The sequence below is a fragment of the Asterias rubens genome, chromosome 10 (genome assembly GCF_902459465.1).
Source record: "Asterias rubens chromosome 10, eAstRub1.3, whole genome shotgun sequence".
Lineage (NCBI taxonomy): Eukaryota > Metazoa > Echinodermata > Asteroidea > Forcipulatida > Asteriidae > Asterias > Asterias rubens.
This window is the reverse complement of record NC_047071.1, coordinates 19,782,095-19,804,484: the sequence shown is the minus strand read 5'-3', so window position 1 is coordinate 19,804,484 and position 22,390 is coordinate 19,782,095. Positions and strand designations below refer to the sequence as shown.

General features: G+C 38.8%; 1 protein-coding gene across 3 annotated transcripts; it reads right to left on the bottom strand.

The window, feature by feature from the left end:
• Positions 1 to 247: 247 nt before the first annotated feature.
• LOC117296060 (tubulin polyglutamylase ttll6-like) lies at positions 248 to 22,296 on the bottom strand. 3 transcript variants are annotated; one of them, XM_033778924.1, is made up of 19 exons: positions 22,198 to 22,296; positions 17,076 to 17,449; positions 15,497 to 15,537; positions 15,157 to 15,275; positions 14,626 to 14,756; positions 14,087 to 14,246; positions 13,441 to 13,584; positions 13,182 to 13,267; positions 12,637 to 12,868; positions 12,186 to 12,364; positions 11,692 to 11,880; positions 10,053 to 10,248; positions 9,394 to 9,594; positions 7,611 to 7,757; positions 6,000 to 6,444; positions 5,225 to 5,537; positions 4,256 to 4,359; positions 1,292 to 1,343; positions 248 to 906 (listed from the first exon to the last, which is right to left on the bottom strand). In XM_033778924.1, the coding sequence occupies exons 2-18, from the start codon at positions 17,411 to 17,413 to the stop codon at positions 1,321 to 1,323; spliced, it is 3,048 nt and encodes a 1,015-aa protein (XP_033634815.1). In that variant the 5' UTR covers positions 17,414 to 17,449; positions 22,198 to 22,296; the 3' UTR covers positions 248 to 906; positions 1,292 to 1,320. The 3 variants fall into 3 exon arrangements, with proteins under 3 accessions (XP_033634815.1, XP_033634817.1, XP_033634818.1); XM_033778926.1 differs by lacking the exon at positions 4,256 to 4,359; XM_033778927.1 differs by lacking the exon at positions 7,611 to 7,757.
• Positions 22,297 to 22,390: the final 94 nt, after the last annotated feature.

The window sequence follows — 22,390 nt, the reverse complement described above, 5'->3', positions numbered from 1 at the left end:
AGTATTAATTAGCACTCTATGGTAATAGTATACAAATATTGACTGCTTCGAGTGCTATGGTTAAAACTGCGACTCACGAGGTGATCTCCGGAGCGATCAACAAGAGAGTCGTAGTTTTAACCATAACCAAGTTAAAGCAGTCAATATTTGTTTTATAACACCCCACCAGACTATTTACCATCTTCGTACACGTAACGTTCGTGCACAACTGATTGGGTTCGAGGTGGGTAAAAAGACGTCTGGGTACTGCACGCCAAGTGATAGCCGTCAGACTATCACACGGCAAACAATGCACTATCACACGGCAAACAATGCACAATCACACGGCCGTTGTCTAGTAAAACTAAGACATATCATGTGACGCGCTCTAAACCAATGAAAAGGCAGAATATTTGTAAGGGGTGTTATAAGAACCATTACATGGTTCATGGCTTAAAGGACCATTGGAATGGGAGAGTGCTTTAGAAGTTTAGTGTTTTTTGTATGTAAAAAAGGCAGTTATTGGCCTGCCGTTGTTGACCCTAGCGGAGTCTTTTCTGAAGGCTATTAAAAAAGGTACATCATTGTGGCATTCCAACATCATTGGACACCACGTGCAGACCAGTTGCCTGTAGCACACACACCATGAGCCATTAGTCTAGTCTGGTGCTGATAAGGTCACAGGGTGCTATCCTCCTCATGTGACCAAACTCTTTCACATCGACGACGACCGACAGCCTCTGCTTCCATCATGGGGAGTTGCATGCTCAACAACAACAGAGGGCGCCCTCACATGATGTGTGAGGCATGTTACTGGAAGACTCTCTCATCCTTGGATGATGTAATAATCTAAAAATACACCTGGCGATCGGTGCATCATCGTCGTCAACTCAGCACTACGGCATGGTTCTCACGCATTTCCAGTTGCTGTAAATAACATGAACCAGTAAACAAAATAAATACTAATGCAGCATGCAAGACCTATTTTGATAAACTTTTGTACATGAACCTGGGAAAAATTTCATAAAGCTGTGCAGCAGTAAATACTGCTTAGCAAATGTTTTTGCCAGTACCAATCCTCCAGAATTTTGTTTGTATAAATTACTTCTTAAGTTATGAAAATAACATCTAAAGACCCCCAAATCATTGTTGCTTGTTATGGTTGCCACAAAACCTCCAACAACGCATTTTGCCGACATTTCTACAGGTTTGTTGGAGTATTTACTGAAAGAGGATAAGCGGATAAGAATGACCTCTTCCAAAAACAGGTACTTTCCCTTTAAAAATAAGAAATTGAAATGGAGAATCTTACCTTTAACCTCAGAGTATTGGAAGTTCCTCTTAGTCTTTGTGATTTGGTTGACCTAAAAACACAAAAACAATCATTACCATTAATGCCATGATTCACCAAAATGAAACCAATATTCATCTTGTTCCCTTCAAACACAAAAGCAGTAACCAAAATGAGGCTCAGGCTTTCTCTCTTTTGGTGCGACAAATTGTAATATTGTAACTGGGTAGCCAACTGGATTTGATGGAAATTGCTTGATAAGGTTCTTTTGCAGTCAACAAACCTATAGATGCAAGATATCAAATCCACTCAAATACATTCACAGCTTCAATACAGCATAATGTAATAACATACTTTATCTAACAAGCACTTGTCAGCTGCATATCGCACACACGAAAACACCAACACTGCTAAAAATGTGCACACCCACCTAAAACAACATCTAGTGAAACAACATAGTATGCCCAACAGAGGTCATGACTGCGATTGTATGTATTGCATATATACAAAATGATGCCAGATGTTGTTATACGCCCCTAATGTCTTGGTCCTGAGGAAGCGTGACTTTACAACCAACGAGAATGTCATTCCAGACTAGGGCATAGCTTTGTACCATCTACACAACTATTTGTATTTACCCAACCCAGAAGGTAATGTTTTTAATGTAAAAGAAAAACGGATTTGATAGCAGAGCTGCCAACATTTGCATCTTGCCACAGGGAGATAAAAATCAGGGGGCCATTGATGAGAATTACAAATTTCTCATCACATGAACAAACACAGCTCAGTCAGACCATTACAATGCAGTTTGGTCATTCTTGTAAAACTCTTAACACAGAGTCAAGCTATCTGAACTTATTTTCACAGCGAAGAACTAAGCCATTATTCCAGAGTTTTTGGGAAGAAAAAAACCCCACAAGACAAGACCAGCTGACATCCTGAAAATATATGGCAAGATTTTCTATACATGTATGATCATAGTGAGTCTTAGTGACCCAACGGCCAGACGTTAAAGTTGTGTTCACCCCATTCACCTGAAGACTTCACTGGAAAGAATCTTTTCAACATTCCTGAAATGTGTTTGGCGAATTAAGTAAACAACTTTTTTACAGATGTGTCTCCTTAAAGGTAGAGTCTAATGTGGGGGAATTTAGCTTCGACAGACTTTTCAAGAATTCTGTTAATTAAGTTAGTTTGGCTGGTGAAATGTTCACATAGATTCAAAGACAGAATGTGAACATTAATTTATTTTAAACAGCTTATTCATGCTTGCGCTATCAATGCTATCAACGTATAATAGAAACAATCTTGATAATTTTTGAAGAGTTTATATACCATCAATTAATTTGCAATTAAAAGATTGGATTTATAAAAAAAAAAGTTGATCAATCCAATACTTCCAGTGTTTGTCTTGCTAATGCCAAACCCAGAAAACTAAGTTTATTTACTCAGCAAATAATTTAATAAGACTATTTAACCAGTTGGCACCGGATGTCGTGTCAGCATGCCAATGATTTTCCGGCTACAATTCGGGTGATGTGCATAATTATATTTTTCTGTCACATCAGATGACACAAACAAAGGCTGTACTTTACGTTGTGATGCTTGGTCAGAGCATGCCATAAAACGCTCCATTTTACTCACAAAGACAATAGAAAGCTCTTTCTAGGGTAAAATTCTGCCTTCATAATGGGGTTATTGTGTGATCCTCAATTCCATGCCTTATCCCCTATAATGCAAGAAGAGGATTACATGGCACCCACAGACTGTGTTTCATTGGAAAGGAAGACCTCCGGGCTTGGAAAACTAATTTTCATGAATTTTCCGTAAAATCTCATTCCTAAAAACTGCTGCAAGTTCTCACACTCACTGACAGAATGAAACACAATTAATATCGGCCGTGACATCAGGACTGTATCTTTAACAACTTCATTTGGGATTGGATGATTGACAATGTGAAATCCTCCCTTGGGATAGATGGTGTCATGAACTGGCTATCTAAACAGACAATCTGCCAATTACAGATGACTAAAAATTAATATGGAAGGTATCAGAAGGAATAATTCACTTGAAGTACTATTTCCAGTATTAACTTGATTTGTATATGCTCAGAAGACCATACTACACATTTTACATACATGTACAAATGATTGCAGGCTTTTCTCCAAAGGGCATTCTGAATCCAAGTCGAAAGACTCTGAATGTCTGAATTGAAACAAGGTCCTCGGAATGATTTAATGGTTTTCTCTTGATGATTTGTAAAAAAACACAAAGAAAGAAGCAAAATTGAGCATGCATGAAAATTGTAAACTGCAGTACCTGGTATCATGAACACAGCATTGGTTTTAGTCGCACATACAGGACTTGAAACTACCACGAGATCACTTAACCAGTTACCCTAGGTCTCAACAAATCACATATTTTGTATGATTTATATACAAAGTATCTCAGTTTTGTTCAATATAAAAAAACTACTCATCCAAAATTATTCAGCAAGTGTAACAAAAACCAACATAGTTTACAAAGTAGGTCTTGTCAAAATGATTTCTATTCCAGTGAAAAGTTTTGAGCTACAAGACCTGATTTTCTTGGAATTCCACAACCCATGATGTAGCGATGATGATTCGACTAAACCCAGAACCACAAACCCACATCAAGAAAAAACAGCTTGTGAGAAGGAACTTAACAGTACGCATGTGATAAATTCCTGTCAGTGCTACCATATCCCTTAAGTCATCAGCAAGTTTTGAAGGCTCTGTGCATATGTTGCTATTCTGAGGCTAAACATTGGAAGCATGCATGTGTGTATGTGCCTTACACAACTATTCACCAATGATAGGTCTTGCTTTGACGTGAGGTTGCTACATGAGCTAGTGACATTAGACGCAAAGGGTCAATATTAAGCTATGTATTTAAGCACACACCATGCAGCTCAATGCAAACACCATGCATGCAACACAACTCTTGTGATTTGATTCAACCTACACTTGACGCTTGGTCGTACCACGCCTGTCATGGGCACACATAAGGAGGTATAGTTTGGTCGATGGGATAGTTTGAGTGCCACGATGGGTGGTCCTTGGGGTTTGCTGCGGGGTGGTCAGGTGTTAACATGGAGAGAATGGGGAGGAATTGTCTTATCAGAGTTAGTATTAAGCAATTAATACATTCTGTTATGATCTTGTTATAAACTTTGCAAATGAGATACATAATGACATGTTGAATATTATGAAATGGGGGAAAGTTTAAAACCTTCTGCATATTTAAGGGCATCAAACATCTATTAGGCATCAAGGCACTGGATGATAGTTTGTTTGGTTAGAGAGAAATGTAAAATTAGACAAATGGTATTATTGACATTGAAGCTTTTTTAAAACCATGTTGAGTTTTGAGTTAAAGTTAAAGGCAGTGGACACGATTGGTAATTGTCAAAGACCAGTCTTCTCACTTGGTGTATCTCAACATATGCATAAAATAACAAACCTATGAAAATTTGAGCTCAATCGGTCGTCGAAGTTGCGAGATATTAATGAAAGAAAAACCACCCGTGTCACACGAAGTTGTGTGCTTTCAGATGGTTGATTTCAAGATCTCAAATTCTAAATATGAGGTCTCGAAATCAATTAAGTTAAATACCATGAAAACCTACTTGGTAAAGAGCATCATAGAGCTGTTCTTATTATAAAACTTGTTGTAAACAACACCCATTGAAATTTGAATCTGACAAAGGCTTCAGGCATCTGAAAGCACACAATTCTAGGCAACAAGGGTGTGTCCTTTCATCTTTCTCAATTTCTCTTGCAACTACGATGACCAGTTGAGCCCAAATGTTGACAGGTTTGTTATTTTATGCATGTTGGAATGCACCAAGTGAGGATTCAGGCCTTTTTTAAATACCAAAAGTATACCCAGCCTTTAAAGTACAGACAGAAGAAAAGTCAAACCCCACTATACCTTAAATATCCCTCACTGACGCCTGCACTGCCCAGTCTCTCCACTCTACCAGCCGAATGCTTTATACTGCCAGCCGATCCCATCTCAGGTCTGTGCAAGACTGGAGCTGGACCTGACACCACCGATAGATTGAGCGTAGCTGCACCACCACCAGATGTAGGGCTCTGAGTGACACGGATGAGGTTAGGGAAGTTGTGGTTGCTGCTAGCGCCTCCGATGTAGATGTTGGGCGGTGTCGCACACATGGTGACTGTTGTTAAGTTGGTATTGCTGCCTGTAGCGCCTCGCTGGTTATGCCTCGCATGATTCGTTGCTGGTGATGGTGGGGAAACACAATATATATTTAAAAATGCACAATATTTCCAGTTTCAACAATTTTACAAAATGTACAGGGTTCTCCCTTAAGATTTTTCAAAACTGTGGGGCATTCTGGACCCAAATTTTTGAAAGCTGAATTAAAACAACAAGGTCCACTGCATACTTTTATGTGGTGTTTATCTTTAGTTTTAAAAGCCATACTTTGCTATCAGGGCATTTCAAATGGTGTCATCTTTATGATTTTTGCACATTTCGATCTAAAACTCCAGCCCCCCCCCAAAAAAAAAAAAATATATATATATAAATAAATAATAATAATAAATAGGGAGAAAATCATGCCTGTACTTTCATGGCAAGTTTAGTTCCTGAAAAAACTAATAAGGAGACTCTATTACAAAAATTAAAAAAATTTGGAAGAATCCTGTTTTAGTTACATCACATGTCCATGTATACTCACAAGTTTCTCTTCTTTGTTGCGCATTAGCACTAAGTATCCTTCTCTCCTGCGGATGATGATGATGATGATTGATTCCATTGATACAATCTCCACATCGCCAATCATTCTGACCCTGAGTGGTAGCCGTTATCAACCTGTTACCTCCTTGAGGTGCCGTCTTGTCTGGATCAAACAGGTGCGCAAGGTGTTTCCACTCTACCTCGGGGATAACGGTGTTTGAGAGGCGTGCGTCACGCCCGGTTGCATACCCCTTCCGAGGGGCAAAGCGGTACCGCTGCTGGAGGGTGGTAGGGTTGGGATTTTGGGAGACGGCATAAGCCGACTGCTGGTGGTTCGTGATTGGGGCGCGGTGGTTTTTAGCGAGCATGGTTTGCCACTGACCGCTGGATATGTGGGTTGGGGGATGGGGCTGGACACGGACGGCGGAGGAAGTTGGGCCGGTTATCTATATAGGGAGGAATTAATAACCACAGCAAAGTTACAAGTCTACAACAAAATACATTTTACACAATAAATTATTCATACATAAGTCAGTATTCGTAAAAAAAAACATGAACAATTCATTACTAGATAAGAATCAGAAAAACAATAGAGAAAAAAACAATAGAAAAGACAATGTTTTTTAGGAATGTTTTCTACAATTAGTATTGGATTTGAGAATTAGTTTACCTTCTCCTGTCAGTGGTTTTTAAAGTGCTAGAATTAACTTTAACATTAAGGAAAAATAATACATCAGAAGTGACAGTTAGGTTTTCCAGAGCTCTTATCCAATAAAGGGCAAAATGATCACCCTAGATTTCTTGTATAACAAGATAAAAAAAGGTTGTCCAATATTTTCCTTAACAAATACATGCATCAACATTCCAAATGCGCTCACAGCACTAAGCTTTAACGACAGAAGCCATACACAACACACATGCGCTATCTTCAGAATCAGCTTTAAATAGACAATTCGCTTTTGAAACAATTGAAAACTATGTAAGAATTCATGCACTGTCATGCAGTGATCCAGGCTCCAGATGCTCCAATTGCCAGGCTGCTTCTAGGGTACAATTAAGTGACTATAAAATTATTCACTGAAAATGATCACCATATGGCCAAAATTTAATGATAATGATCATAAGTATTGTTTGATAATGATCATGATACAAATTTGTTTTTTTGTCTCAGAATTTTTGAGCCCATCCATTTTCAACTCAATCTGTACATAATTTGATACTTTTATTATTTTGTTTCTCTCTCAAGCTTTAAAAAAGCCTTAAATACAATACTGTTGTCAGTCGATCATTGTTTATTTTAAAACCAGAGTCCCTTTCAAGGTCCCTACTCTTAAACTGACAGTACACCATTTATGTATCAAGTCACTTTCGTTTTTATCGTCTGCCCTTATTTTCAAGCGAAACATTGTTGGCGTCACTGAAGTGCACCAAGTCTGTCATTGATCCCTTGCCATTGGGGACTTTATAGCGACATGGGTAGGCAAGATGTTTAACTGAAATTATAGCACAAACTTTGAACACTTGTTTCCACAACCGTTCCCCTCATTTAGTGTGTGACACTTGGTCATTGAAGCATCGGGGGCCTTAATTGCATAATTTCTGATTGATTCACCTGATGTGTGAAGGATGAAGGCGGGTTTTGGGATGCATATGGAAGATTATTGGGACGTAGAGCATTGACATCTGGGGGCATAGTAACCGCCATGTGGTCACTGAACGTCAAACGACTACTCTTGCCGGACAGGTCCTGGAGATCACGCTGCAGGTACAGAGAGGAGGCTCAATGAAGTGACAAATCGGCACAAAGAGAGGGGGTACAAACTAGAGTCATAATGGTGCCACAAACTAACAGCAAAACCACTGCAAACGTGCAAAGCTTATCTAAATTCAAACTATAGAAAGCTATTCTTATAGAAGCCAGATGTTCTCAGAATTAAGGGAAGAATTTGAATGAAGGGGCTGCATGCAACAACGGTACACTTGCAATAAACAAAGTGCGCATGACTTTGAGATGTAAGATGAAAGGTACAGTATCTATGCAATCTTAGATGGCACCAATACTGTTACTACAAATGCTTTGAAGAAAAAAAATAATCACCTAAATACCTTCAACTATAGTTATAGATACTGTGATAAAACACATTCCATAATGGAAAGAGTCTGAGCACCACCTGTTCGTTCAAAACGCTATTAGTGAATTGTCAAGAATTGTCAAAGCTTACTGCAACTACACTATGTTGAACAAATACCTCACTAATTGATTGAAGTGTTTCCACACTATCCTTCCCTTTCAATCTATTCCTATCAGCATCTTCATCAGTAGCTACCAAGGATGCATCCGATCCTTCAGGAGGGTGGGGTATCTCCCTGATATGCTTCTTAGCTCTATGTCTAACATGGAGGAAGCGTTTACTCCTGGCTATACTGTGTATAGTCAACGGTGCCTGACAGCCAGCCGGCCAGCACACCACTTTATAGTTTGACCCACTCTGGTATCCTACACCCTCTTTAATGGCTGGGTTAGCATTACCAGAGCCGGCTGAGTTATTCTGAGACAGACTGGCCTGAGCGGCTACGGCTGATGGATCTTTGACTAATGCATCCTGGAGGTCTGCTTCATTGGGAGCTAAGTTGATACTATAAGTATACACCTCTGACCAGTGGGTGCTGGGTTTGCCAGCTTTCTTAGAGTCCGGTTGGGGGAGGGTGGGAAGGCGTTTGGGATTAGTGGAGGATCTTTGGCTGGGAGGGGCTTCTAGATGAAGGAATGTATTCATCTGACTGACTATTCTACTACTGCAAAGGCGGCGAGTGCAGGAGTGAGAGGGTTTACTATGATCTACAAGTGCCTTGAAGGTGCAAAGAAACGGAAGAGAAGAAACTACAATGTAAAGCATTAGATTGATTAGTAGAGTAGTCAAAGGTCACACAGGGCCGGTTATCAGAGATTAATAGAGTGCGGGAAATCAGAAAATATTATGAAAGAATTGCACAGAGTTACTTCAACCAATGAATGTTTTTATACAAAAGGTCTTGTATGCATGAAGAGTATCCATGTAAATATGCAGCAGTGTGAACCGCAACCATGAATGGTCTTCCACCAAATAGATAATGAAATAATATAAATTGAGGATAAAAACATGAGAAGGGTTAACCCCTTGATGCAATCTCAAACTGAGAAAAGCATAGTTAGTGTAGTCATCTATTTCTTACCCATGGTACACACTTTGTAGAATCAAACATAGAAGGAGAAACTAATCCAGAGCTCATGGGTGTCAAATTCAATCAATACTAAAGTCTACATCACACAGCTCAAACAGACACATTAAGCAGCCAAATCAAACCAATACAAAGCCGTCAGTACTCACAACCGCACAGCGTGTCAGTCTACTTACATTAGCCTGTCTCTCAGCATTCTTCATCACACCAACTGTTCCCGGTGTACAGTGTAGTAATCTATACACATGTTCAACAACGCCTAATCCTCTGACTAGATTATCTCGTTGGAGTAAAGAGCTTATCCGTTCAAGCTCTTCCTCCTCTAGGATGTCTCTGGGCTCTTTGGTATTGATGAATTCCTGCTCTAGGGGCTTGATCTAGAAAATTGACAGAGTTACGTCAAAGTTAACTTTTTGGCTTTACTGATAAAAGCTATGATGCATTGTAAGATACTCGCTTGATTGGTCAAACATCACAGACACCAGGTAGGGAACCATACACATGACCTATGAAGCATCAAAATCTACAACAGTGACTTGACCAGTCAGGTCAAATTTTATCAAGCAGTTAAGCACACAGAAACAGGCGACCAAGCAACATCCCATGACATGGTGCCCAAAATATTGTTTGTTAAGCATTAGTTTTTTTTAAACAGCTTCCATTAGATTGGACTTTGACCATTAAGCTTGAGCAGGAAATGATGAGAGAGACTTGTTGGATTCACTGTGCAGTTTATATTACTGATGTTATTCTTTCATTCCAAAAATGTTGTCCAATGCAAAAGCGGCTTAACAAACTGGAAATGTTGCCATACAGACTAGATGCAACTTCTTACCATTGTCTGTGAGTTGGTCTGACTGAGACGTTTCCCGAGTGCTACCCTGGGTACATTGACTCTACTCCGTCGTTTGGATTTCTCTCTTCCTGGACTTTCAGGTCGTACCCCTTCTGGGTCTCGTCGTTCTGAGGGCTTCTTCTTCAACATCATCTCCAGTTTCTCCTGCTTCAATCGCAGCTCTTCTCGCTGTTGTCTGTAGGTAAAAGAAAAACATTTTATTTTAAACATGATGAAAAAAGGAAATAAACAGGAAAAAGAAACAAGTATCAGTTATAGATATCACATGTAGTGTGGTTTTAAATGGTGGATAAACTATGCCAGCCACATCTACGATATCATGTGTGGTGATAACATCTACACAGTACACAGTCAGCCCTCCTACTGTCCGACCATTCAACACCATTTACTGTGGTTTTACATGGTGGATAAACTATGCCAGCCACAACTACCATATCATGTGTGGTGATTACATCTGCACTATGATATAGTTTGGTAAATGTCAATTATCTACACAAAGATGCACAGTTGCTGTAGAATACAAAACCTTTACAGTAAATAGTTATAGATTACAAATTGAGTACAAATTTACAAATAGATTGGTGGATAATTGATGGATAACCTATGTCAACCTGCATTATGATATCATGTAGTGAATGCATCTACAACAGTACACCTCCTAATGTTTGACCACATGTAGTGTGGTTTTAAATGGTGGATAAACTATGCCAGCCACATCTACGATATCATGTGTGGTGATAACATCTACACAGTACACAGTCAGCCCTCCTACTGTCCGACCATTCAACACCATTTACTGTGGTTTTACATGGTGGATAAACTATGCCAGCCACACTACCATATCATGTGTGGTGATAACATATACACAGTACACAGTCAGCCCTCCTACTGTCCGACCATTCAACACCATTTACTGTGGTTTTACATGGTGGATAAACTATGCCAGCCACAACTACGATATCATGTGTGGTGATTACATCTACACAGTACACAGTCAGCCCTCCTACTGTCCGACCATTCAACACCATTTACTGTGGTTTTACATGGTGGATAAACTATGCCAGCCACAACTACGATATCATGTGTGGTGATTACATCTACACAGTACACAGTCAGCCCTCCTACTGTCCGACCATTCAACACCATTTACTGTGGTTTTACATGGTGGATAAACTATGCCAGCCACAACTACGATATCATGTGTGGTGATTACATCTACACAGTACACAGTCAGCCCTCCTACTGTCCGACCATTCAACACCATTTACTGTGGTTTTACATGGTGGATAAACTATGCCAGCCACAACTACGATATCATGTGTGGTGATTACATCTACACAGTACACAGTCAGCCCTCCTACTGTCCGACCATTCAACACCATTTACTGTGGTTTTACATGGTGGATAAACTATGCCAGCCACAACTACCATATCATGTGTGGTGATTACATCTGCACTATGATATAGTTTGGTAAATGTCAATTATCTACACAAAGATGCACAGTTGCTGTAGAATACAAAACCTTTACAGTAAATAGTTTCTCAACTTACTAGTAAATGTTTCTCAGAGTTAAGAACATACTTGTATTAGATATTTTGATGACATAAGACTTCTTACCTGGCGCACTCTCCTCTGGCTTTGGAAGCTGCCGTTTCTTGGAACAGCGAGCCACTATGCTGAAAGTACTTATCGTATTTATCACATCCCTCACGTGGGTAGATCCTGGTGAAGCCACCAAGATGCTCATCTTCAAACTTAATCAGGGCATCTTGAATAGACGCCAGAGATTCTATCGTTTCTTCTTTCCTGAAGAGAAAATAATATTAATAAAATAAAATTATTTTGCCATGTTTCTATTGCTGTGACGTTGGACAGCGTAACCATTGTTTATGGAAAAACAGATACGCAGGTATATTTTCAAATGACAAAGATCGTTATGTGAGTTATTTAAAACAGATTGATAGCATGTGAGTGTTTTGTGGCAAAATATACTCACTCCGTAAAATCTGGCTTTATCATTTAATAGTTCAGATTTCACTTTGCGATTATGTTCTGTGACAATACACTCATACGCCCTGTATTTGTATAATAGATACCCTGGCTACACTTACTTGACATCCTTCTTGCCTCGATGAAGTAGTCTATCCTTGACTCTTCTCCTCTCCTCCTCCACACATTTCTTCCGATCGAATGGTACTAGATTAATAAGATTCATGGTGTCAAGAAGAAGACCTTCCTTCACCTCTTTGTCTAGCTTGTGGTCGGTGTGGAAACTTGGAGACAGGTTGACCTGTGGCAAGAGAAGAAGTTCATTAAAACAGTTCCATGGAGAAAGTGAATGCAAACTTTGCAGGAACTACAGGAACGATCCTTCACAAAGTAATATGTACGCTAGTGTTTTGAAAGTACCAGTGGAAAGTTTTGATAGTTAAATGAAATGAACCATGTATGGCCACTGGAATACTTAACCAATCCAAACGTTTCTACTGTTCAGATTTTTGAAAAGCCTCCTAATAGAGCCACAAAATTTTGAAGAAAGAGTCTCAAGATGGCAAGTCTTACCTCCAGTATCCAAGCCCTGAGTTTCCGGTCTAGCATGACGTCAAAGCCCAGCACTTCAAAGCAGCTACTGCCTTTCACGTTTGTCTGATTGCTGAAGCAAGTGCGGTAATTATGTCTGAGAATCGGATGGGCCGAGATGAGCGTCTTAATGATGGTGTCGTAAATCTCATCCCAAATAGTGTTGGAGTCGTACCCATTGTCATCAAACCATTTACGCACAGTAGTCAGCCGCCTACACAAAATTACACAATTTTACTCAACAAGAAAAGTACTTAAAATACAGTAGCCAGGTTTGCGCTAGCACCATGTGTAAATGTCTTTTGAGAAGAACCAGTGGTTGACAACACGGTGGTTTCACTTAGTATGCTTTGATTATCTTCAGGGGGATGTTGGACTCTGAAGTACCAGCTTGGAAATTAACTGGTAGTGGGGCTTGGCTCAAAAATACAGTACAATACAGTGAAATACAACATAATACAAAACTCAATTTTACCACAAACTGTCAGATATGAATTAAATTAGTTGAATACATTTTGTTGACATACCTTTTACTTCCCTTCTCCTCATCCCTCACAAAGTCTGAGCTGTGTTTGTTGATTGCATAATTGGTTAAATGCATAAAGACATCATCCTGTCAACAAAACAAAACACAATACACAAAAGATTAAACGATAGTCAATACATCAACAAATCGAACATAGTTCTACATGCCTAGTAGAAAAAAGAATGAGAGATGACTCAGAATGTGATAAAGCGCTGAACTGCGTATGAAGTATTTCGCCAGAAAAAAAACTCCTGACTTACCACATTGCCGTTTGTTGGCTCTGTATACTTGACAGTAGCAAACCTTGCTAAGCCATCCTTGTAAACAAACACTCTAAGTGGGTCGCATGAAGTGACTACAACATACACTCTCAGATCCATCTTAAACCCATCTATCAGAAACGGCTGCAAACGAAACACATGGATAACAATAATAGTCAGACAAGGGATCACATAAGTAACAATTAGGAGGTCCCTGCGCATGTACATCATTTGAGAAAGACTCCCCAAGGATTGAAACGTGAGGCCATTAATTTACCAGTTTTGCTCAAGTACACACAACATACATTACTTAATTTGGGCATACCATGTATTAATATCATTGTGAAGAGGTGGGGACTCCTCGTTTGTCTACACCTGGACATGTTTCACTGAAGATGCATTGCACTTTACAATATGAAGCCTGTGTTGGGTACACGGTTAACAGTCCGGTTATCCGGTTACACATTTATAATTTTACAGTTTGAATTATCGTAAAAACAAACCACTTGAATGCGCCACGAAATGCAGACCACACTACAATCACGATGCACACAACGCACGTACGTCAAACAAGCAGTCACATAATTTCTTATTGTCAGGTACTTTACATGACAATAATATATCTCCTTGATAGCACCAATCTTACCTTTGTGAGGTATTGTTGACACACCATATGTTCTCCAGGCTTGATGTCTTTCATGGGATTCTTAGTGATTGCAATGCCTTTACCTTGACAGCCACTCTCCGGCTTAGTAATATACGTCTTGTTCTTCTTGGTTCGACAGAATGCTTGGAAGTCTCCATAACTATGGTATAAACAGTGTACTTACTAATTATAATGGGTTACTCAAACAGGAACAGAGATTAGATCTAGATTTTTTTTAAGTTGTCGATATCTCACACGAGAGAAGAACTATGCAGATACATCATTCATAAGTCAACACTGCACAGGTTGTGAATACAGGGCTTTTTGAGACATGATGTTGTTGTCAAGACTCAACAAGGAATCTAAGGAAGTGTCTCAAAATCAGCAGGTTCCTGGCATGAATGGACATTCCTGATCATGTTGAAAATGAACAACGACAAATACAAATTGATATTAGATTCTATGGGATACTGCAACCAGCAATGACCCCTAAAACATTTGTTTTAGAGCCATGATAAATAAGTTGAATTAATACGTACTCTGCAGGAAGCACCCATGTCCTTGGGAATATTGCGTACTCCTTGGGAAATAACTTCAGCATCCGGGTCAAGTTCCTACCAAGCAAGTCCTTCCGACAGATTTCACCCATGCCAGGGAAATGGTTCACTTTCTGTGGGACAGAAACAGAGCAATCAAATACTGATTATCTTCATATTGAGAAAATTTCCCTCAAGATTAGCCATACAAATGTTTCCAAGTCAACTAAACTAAAAAGGAAAGTTCAAAACCAAAAAGCAGTCATCTGGTTACTGGAAGCTACTTTTTTGAAAATACTTCTAAATTATTACTTGAAACGCCTACAGTCTCTCAACTTTCGTTCAAAGCTTAGTTCAGACCCTAACCACCCACAAATCCGTTTAATTATAAATGGGTACTGACTTGATTTTGTTTGCGTAAATTGGGAATACAAAAATTATTGTTAAAAATTGTATCAGCCAAAATGTACGTGTATTGGCCTGCTACACTAGCTTGTGTATGGGGTGAACCCTGCTCCTAATAGTATTACTGACCTGATATTTCTTCATCTCCATGACTCTATCCAGTGAGACTGAACAGTCGGTCCATAATAATGTCCAGTCTTCATCTTCATTCATCTCCTTCATGCCAAACCTTTTGGACATTCTCTTCACTGGAACCAAAAAAGAAGACAACTACAGTTAGTTTCTTCAATAGAACAGACCTGTACATGTGCTGTATAAAGTTTCCGAATCTCGATAGAAAGAAAATTTGCCATATAATATACATTAAAATTCAAAGATTTGCAGTACAGATTGCAATTATTTATCTTGGAGGGTAGCGAGAAGTACTCATACTCAATAAATGGTTTGTTTAAAAATAAAGGTAACTTACCCGAGTCATACTTGCAGCTGGATAAATTGATTCCAATGATTCTGAAGAAAGAAAAGAAATAATTGCTTTAAACACAATATTTGAAAAGATGGCACAACCAGACAACAGTTTCAGGTTCTTATGCTCAGTGTTTTTGATCCCAGAAGTGTCATCCCAAAACTAAGAAAGACGACCAAAGATTAACCTTAAATTAATAAAAACATTTCAGAAGAAATTTATATTTTCAATTTGTTTTTCTCGAGATCGGCGATGCCGTTATAAACCTCACTTGAAACACTACACGTAATTGTTCTTCTTTTATAGAGATGGGCGATGCTGTTATAAACCTCACTTGAAACACTACATGTAATTGTTCTTCTTTTCTAGAGATGGGCAATGCCGTTATAAACCTCACTTGAAACACTACATGTAATTGTTCTTCTTTTCTAGAGATGGGCGATGCTGTTATAAACCTCACTTGAAACACTACATGTAATTGTTCTTCTTTTCTAGAGATGGGCGATGCTGTTATAAACCTCACTTGAAACACTACATGTAATTGTTCTTCTTTTCTAGAGATGGGCGATGCTGTTATAAACCTCACTTGAAACACTACATGTAATTGTTCTTCTTTTCTAGAGATGGGCGATGCCGTTATAAACCTCACTTGAAACACTACATGTAATTGTTCTTCTTTTCTAGAGATGGGCGATGCTGTTATAAACCTCACTTGAAACACTACATGTAATTGTTCTTCTTTTCTAGAGATGGACGATGCCGTTATAAACCTCATTTGAAACACTACATGTAATTGTTCTTCTTTTCTAGAGATGGGCAATGCCGTTATAAACCTCACTTGAAACACTACATGTAATTGTTCTTCTTTTCTAGAGATGGGCGATGCTGTTATAAACCTCACTTGAAACACTACATGTAATTGTTCTTCTTTTCTAGAGATGGGCGATGCTGTTATAAACCTCACTTGAAACACTACATGTAATTGTTCTTCTTTTCTAGAGATGGGCGATGCCGTTATAAACCTGACTTGAAACACTACATGTAACTGTTCTTCTTTTCTAGAGATGGGCGATGCTGTTATAAACCTCACTTGAAACACTACATGAAATTGTTCTTCTTTTCTAGAGATGGGCGATGCCGTTATAAACCTGACTTGAAACACTACATGTAATTGTTCTTCTTTTCTAGAGATGGGCGATGCTGTTATAAACCTCACTTGAAACACTACATGTAATTGTTCTTCTTTTCTAGAGATGGGCGATGCTGTTATAAACCTCACTTGAAACACTACATGTAATTGTTCTTCTTTTCTAGAGATGGGCGATGCCGTTATAAACCTCACTTGAAACACTACATGTAATTGTTCTTCTTTTCTAATTCTAGTCTAAACTCAGGTCAAAGCATGTAAATGATGTTCTTCTCTGGGTCATGCCGAGGTTGCGTTTTTGCGGCTGTAACCAATAACTGTTTCAGTCACTGGTCAGTGATCAACTAATGCCAAGTTTAAAGGAAACAATTATCATTAGTTACGACACTAGGCCTAGTTGCGACTGGGAAATACCCCTGGTTACCAAACACTTACTTCTTCTTCCTTTTCTTCCTCTTCTTTGTCGTGGAAGACTGTACTCTTTCCTTGACTTCTATCTTCTCTTCAGGTACGTCTTCATCTTCACCTCCACTATCCCCTCCCTCCCCTTCTAAATCCTCATCTTCATCTTCATATATTTCATCTTCTTCTTCCTCTTTCTCCGCTTCATCGTCTGGATATTCTGGCTCATCGTCTAATAGTTCATCATAGTCTTCAATACCTTTGTTATACTTTGTATTGTAGATTGGGGGTTGCGGGGATCCCAGTGAGGTTTGCCTGGCACCAGGGATGGCAATCTGGGCTTCTGGGCTATCCTCATGTTTCTCCACCATACTGATGAAACCTTTACTGGTTACAAAAGATGGTACCTACATGAAATAAAAAGAAAAAATTCAATGGATTCTGCGGATGACAAAAATAAGTTTGCAGAACATTTTTGCTTCCAAAACATAATCAAATAGACAACAAACAGATTTTATTATTTTTTTGTGTAATATAATAATACTTTTAATTTCTATTTTTGTAAACTGTAGCCTACATTTTGGTTAATAAATAAACCATAAATAATATCGCATGTCTGTTTTACATGTCAGAGATGCAATTTGTTGAATTTAAACCTTTTTGTAAATGGCTCTCGTGCCAGAGTCCCCCTTGTTCTAAACCCAAAACTTCCCAAGAAGACTAACACAGAGTCTGTGCATCATCAGAATAACAAAAATTTGGGTTTGGACCGATGTGGACTACATATATAAAAAACCTTTCTTGTTTGTGACTGATTCACTTCTTACAAGAAAATTAAACTACTTGAGAATATTTTATTTTTTCTTTATACAAATTTTAAACAGATCCATGTACGCTCTCCAAACATATAGTTCCACAAGCAGCATGTTATTGTTAGCTTTTTCATAAGGCGACTGTTTTGCAATATTTTTGCTAAGATTTTTTAAAGTTTAATACTTAAAAACCACTTCTGATAGAACGAACTTAGCCAACCCAGCTACTGAACAAAGAGTTTTGCATCACCCCCTGTTTTTTACTGGGATTTTAGTGACCAGTAAGAACAAACCCTAACGTAAATCCGTTCTGATTCATTCAAAAGCTAAACAAATCTTTGCCGCAATGTAAACATATCTCACTGTTCTTTCTAATTGTGTGACTCTATACTGCCTTTAAGTAGAAATCCGATGTAATTCAATCATGTCAGACACAGGTTAATTTCTGGATGTTTACTAAAGGATAAAGAACGCTAGATAGCGTTTCTTTACTTAGCAGGCTGGCCATTGTTGTGTCTATATCATGCCATGTGTACATAGTGTTCATCCAAAGGAAAAGCAAATAATAACCATTTAACTCAAAATAATTCACACTTCTCATTCGTTGTAAAAAACATCAAATTTACAAACGAATTAAACCCCCTCCAAAAAATAGTTTCACAAATCTATGTCCAATTCTCAGCCTTAAAAACTCAACACTGGTACAACTACAAACAATTCATAATGGAGAACAATCGGATGACTTGAGTCGAATTTGCTAACAAAAGAATCTAAACTCACACAACACAGTGCATAGGTTGTTTTTATGGGCCCGTCCATTTCACAAGTATTTAATAAGACTAGAGCTGTAGCTGTTCTATCTTTTGTTGCTAACTTTGGAACAGAAAGGTTAATAGTCTCAAAGAATGCAATCCGTTCAGCTAAAACTTTCACAGGTAACTTTTATTGTCTAGATAATGTTGCCTTAAAATGGCCAATCTGCAGGTATTGCTGCAATAAAACCATCAATGAGAACATTTAGCTTCCAGCTTTTCTTTTACATTTGGTACTCTTTGGAGTGGCAACCATTCTTATTGTTTAGTGGAGTCTTTAATTATGCAGTATTTATAGAGCATTGCAATGGGTACAGTGTCTATTTGTTGAGCAAACAATAACAAAACCTCTCACAGCATTCTCATCAAGAATGTTGAATTGATCCAAACTTAGTGAGGTGACAACAGGTAGCAACTGCATGTATCGCTGGTTAATAGTCTCAAAGAATGCAATGCTCTATAAATACTGCATAAAGTGACCTGTGAAAGTTTTAGCTGAACGGGGTACAGTGTCTATTTGTTGAGCAAACAATAACAAAACCTCTCAAAGCATTCTCATCAAGAATGTTGAATTGATCCAAACTTAGTGAGGTGACAACGGGTAGCAACTGCATCTATCGCTGCAGCATTCTCAATGATTTGACACTTTTTTGTTTTAGGTGTTTAATATAAAAATACTCACTGTGCAAAAAAACAAAAAACTAACATTTTTTTTCTCAAAATAAACTCAGTAGGCCTCTAGGCCTTAATTTTAATGAAATAGGAAAGTCGTTTTTACTTTACAAATCCAATTTTTTATTTTTTACTTCAGCATCCTCCTCTGTGACAAGCTTGTCACATGCAAAATGTTTATTCTTTTACTACAATAGAGCTACACACTTTTTGTACACAATTTGGTGTGTACAATTGGTGAACATGCGACTTGTTGTGTGTGATTTGGTTCCAGTTCGACGAGAGTGTGCATACGTACCAATTTAACAGTTTCCGTACAGAACCCAAGTTAGCGTTAGAGCTAATCAACAGTATTTTTCAGGAAAATGTCAGTTAAAATTAACGTTTAAGAAGTCAGCAGTGCAACTTATACAAAAGTTATGTATAAGTGACTCATTGGGTATTAACAACTTTTTATCTAATTAATAAACATGTGCAAACAGAATATCATGTTTTTGTCAACCGGAGTTTGCACTTTTCTCATTGGGAAACTCATTGGTCCTACACATGTCAGGTTGGATACAAAGGTCTCCAGCAATTGCGATTTAATATTTTCATATTTATACCTAATGGAAGAAGTCATAGCTTCATGCAGATACTACTTCATTTCTTCAGCTTACCCATAAAAAAATAATTTTATAGGCGCAATCCTTAATCCAAAAGACCAAGGCCATAGTGAATGCCGAAGCTGGTTAAAACCACCAACCCAATGGTCAGAAATGCCCTTTCAATTTATATATTGGTAAGCTGAAGAAAAAAAGGGTCCTGACGTACCATCTGGCCAATGATTCAGACTTGGGCACAAAAGTGGGGCTACTCCGAGTCGTTCCTAAGGTCAACTGAACCATGGAGGATTCTTATTCCTCCATGACTGTACAAGACGATTTTAACCAGAGTCAACTTGTCTCACTCAGACCAGGTTCATTGGAACCCGAGTCAACTGGTAGCCAAGTCAACTTGTCCTACTGAGAAATAATTTTTTTTTAAAACAAATTTGCTGATGGTAGGTGGGACGGATCAGGAGTGTTATCAAGACATGGGTCGCATTCCACTTGTGCAAACGTTGCCAACAATTTCAAGTGGTGGGCAGTGCTAGTTTTAGGAACAATAGCAACCCTAGGAGAACGTACTTCTAAGTTCTAAGGTGTGTTGGTGAATGGTTTATAAATGGCAGACAAAGAAGATGCTTACGAACAAAGTGTATTTTTGGTGGTTGGTCGACACAGGGACAGTCAAGTGGAGTTGAAATAAAAACTTAATTAGTTGATGTCAATGTCATGATGTACAAAAGAGGATTAATAAAAAAAAAACCATACCTTCATCATTATACGGCGAAAACCAATTAGAAAATTATGTTGTCAGTCATGTGTCAGAATGGTCAGTGTGACCATAGAGTAAGGACAGCCAGAGACGGTGTTACAGTACAGTGTGTTCATGAGTCTCCAGAGACATCACGAAGTGCGCAACTAAACTTCCCTGATAAAAAATGTTTGCGCAAAACGGTTACAATTTTGTTTGCGCAAGTGGAACCCCAGACAGACATGACAGACAAATGAGATGTGAGACAGACAGACACAGCACAGCTCATGAGTCACAGGCAGGAAACAGACCCCAATTTTTGTTTTCTTTCTTAAATTCCTACAATACAAACACAACACACAACAGGATAAATAGTAAAACATTAATTTTAATGATTTTGTAGTTGCGATAACGTAAACCCTCCTGCCGACGGCGTAGCCGGAGGGTTACGAAGCAAACGTACAATTTCAACAGCTAGTCAGCAGATTTGCTCCATTTTTACCACTTTTGAAAATCATGACACAAATTCTAGAAACACGAACTTGATCCTCAATGTCTAATGAATCCTACAATATCACTCAAAACACCATTGAGGAAATAATTTGAAGAAAAGGCACAAAAACTTACCAGATTCCCGAGCGAAAGACCCAGGTTGAAAATTCGAACCTGAGGGGGGCGGAGCTTCGGCTGTTTGTGCACGTCACGGACTCAGCGCTGCGTGTGGTGCATTCTGTATCCCTGCAACTGTGCAGCCGTAGTCTTGTACACGCGCTGAGATGCGGAAATCAGAGAAACAGAGCGCCCGCTAACGTTCGATTATAACAAGACAAGCGTGTACAGTTTTTGCCGTGCATAGATCGTAACGTTGGTTGTGTGTGACCGTGCAACATCAATGGTCTTAGATCAAGACTACGGTTACACAGTTACCGGGATACACAATGCACCACACGCAGCGCTGAGTCGTTGACCCCGGTGACGTGCACACACGACCGAAGCTCCGCCCCCCTCAGGTTCAAATTTTCAACCTGGGTCTTTCGCTCAGTTTTTGTGCCTTTTCTTCAAATTATTTCCTCAAGGCTCAAGAAGGGTGTTTCGAGTGATATTGAAGGATTCATTAGACATTGGCGATCAAGTTCGTGTTTCTAGAAATTGTACGTTTTTAACCATTTCGCCCTGCACACATTGCGTTTGCTTCGTAACCCTCCGGCTATGCCGTCGGCAGGTTTGACACTTTTTGTAATAAAATACTATAGCTTTGAATATGTATCTTTATGATTTATCTTATTAAATTATTACCCAAATCTAGCTTAGCTACTCAGCCTGTACTACCATAACTAGACCATGTAATTGTAATGTCTAGACTAGGGAATTTACCAACTCGACCTACGACACTTCACTGGTTTTGTGTTGTGCAGTTGTCTTGCATTTTTTTAAAGGGCTAGCTGAACGTTTGTCCATTTTATGAACCTTTTTAGAATACCTAAGCATTTAAAATAAATAATATGAAACACAAGGTCTTACCTAAGTTGCCGGCAGTTGCATGACGAGACTCGTTGGACACACAGTAACAACTTCTTTATAATCCTTAATCAACGGACAAAACATTCACTAAATTGATGAACATCTGACATCTTGTTGTTAATCGATTATCGCTCGCCGTACCCCCCACAAAATGGCGCCCAAAGGTCAAATTGAAAGTTACAAATTACTTCGC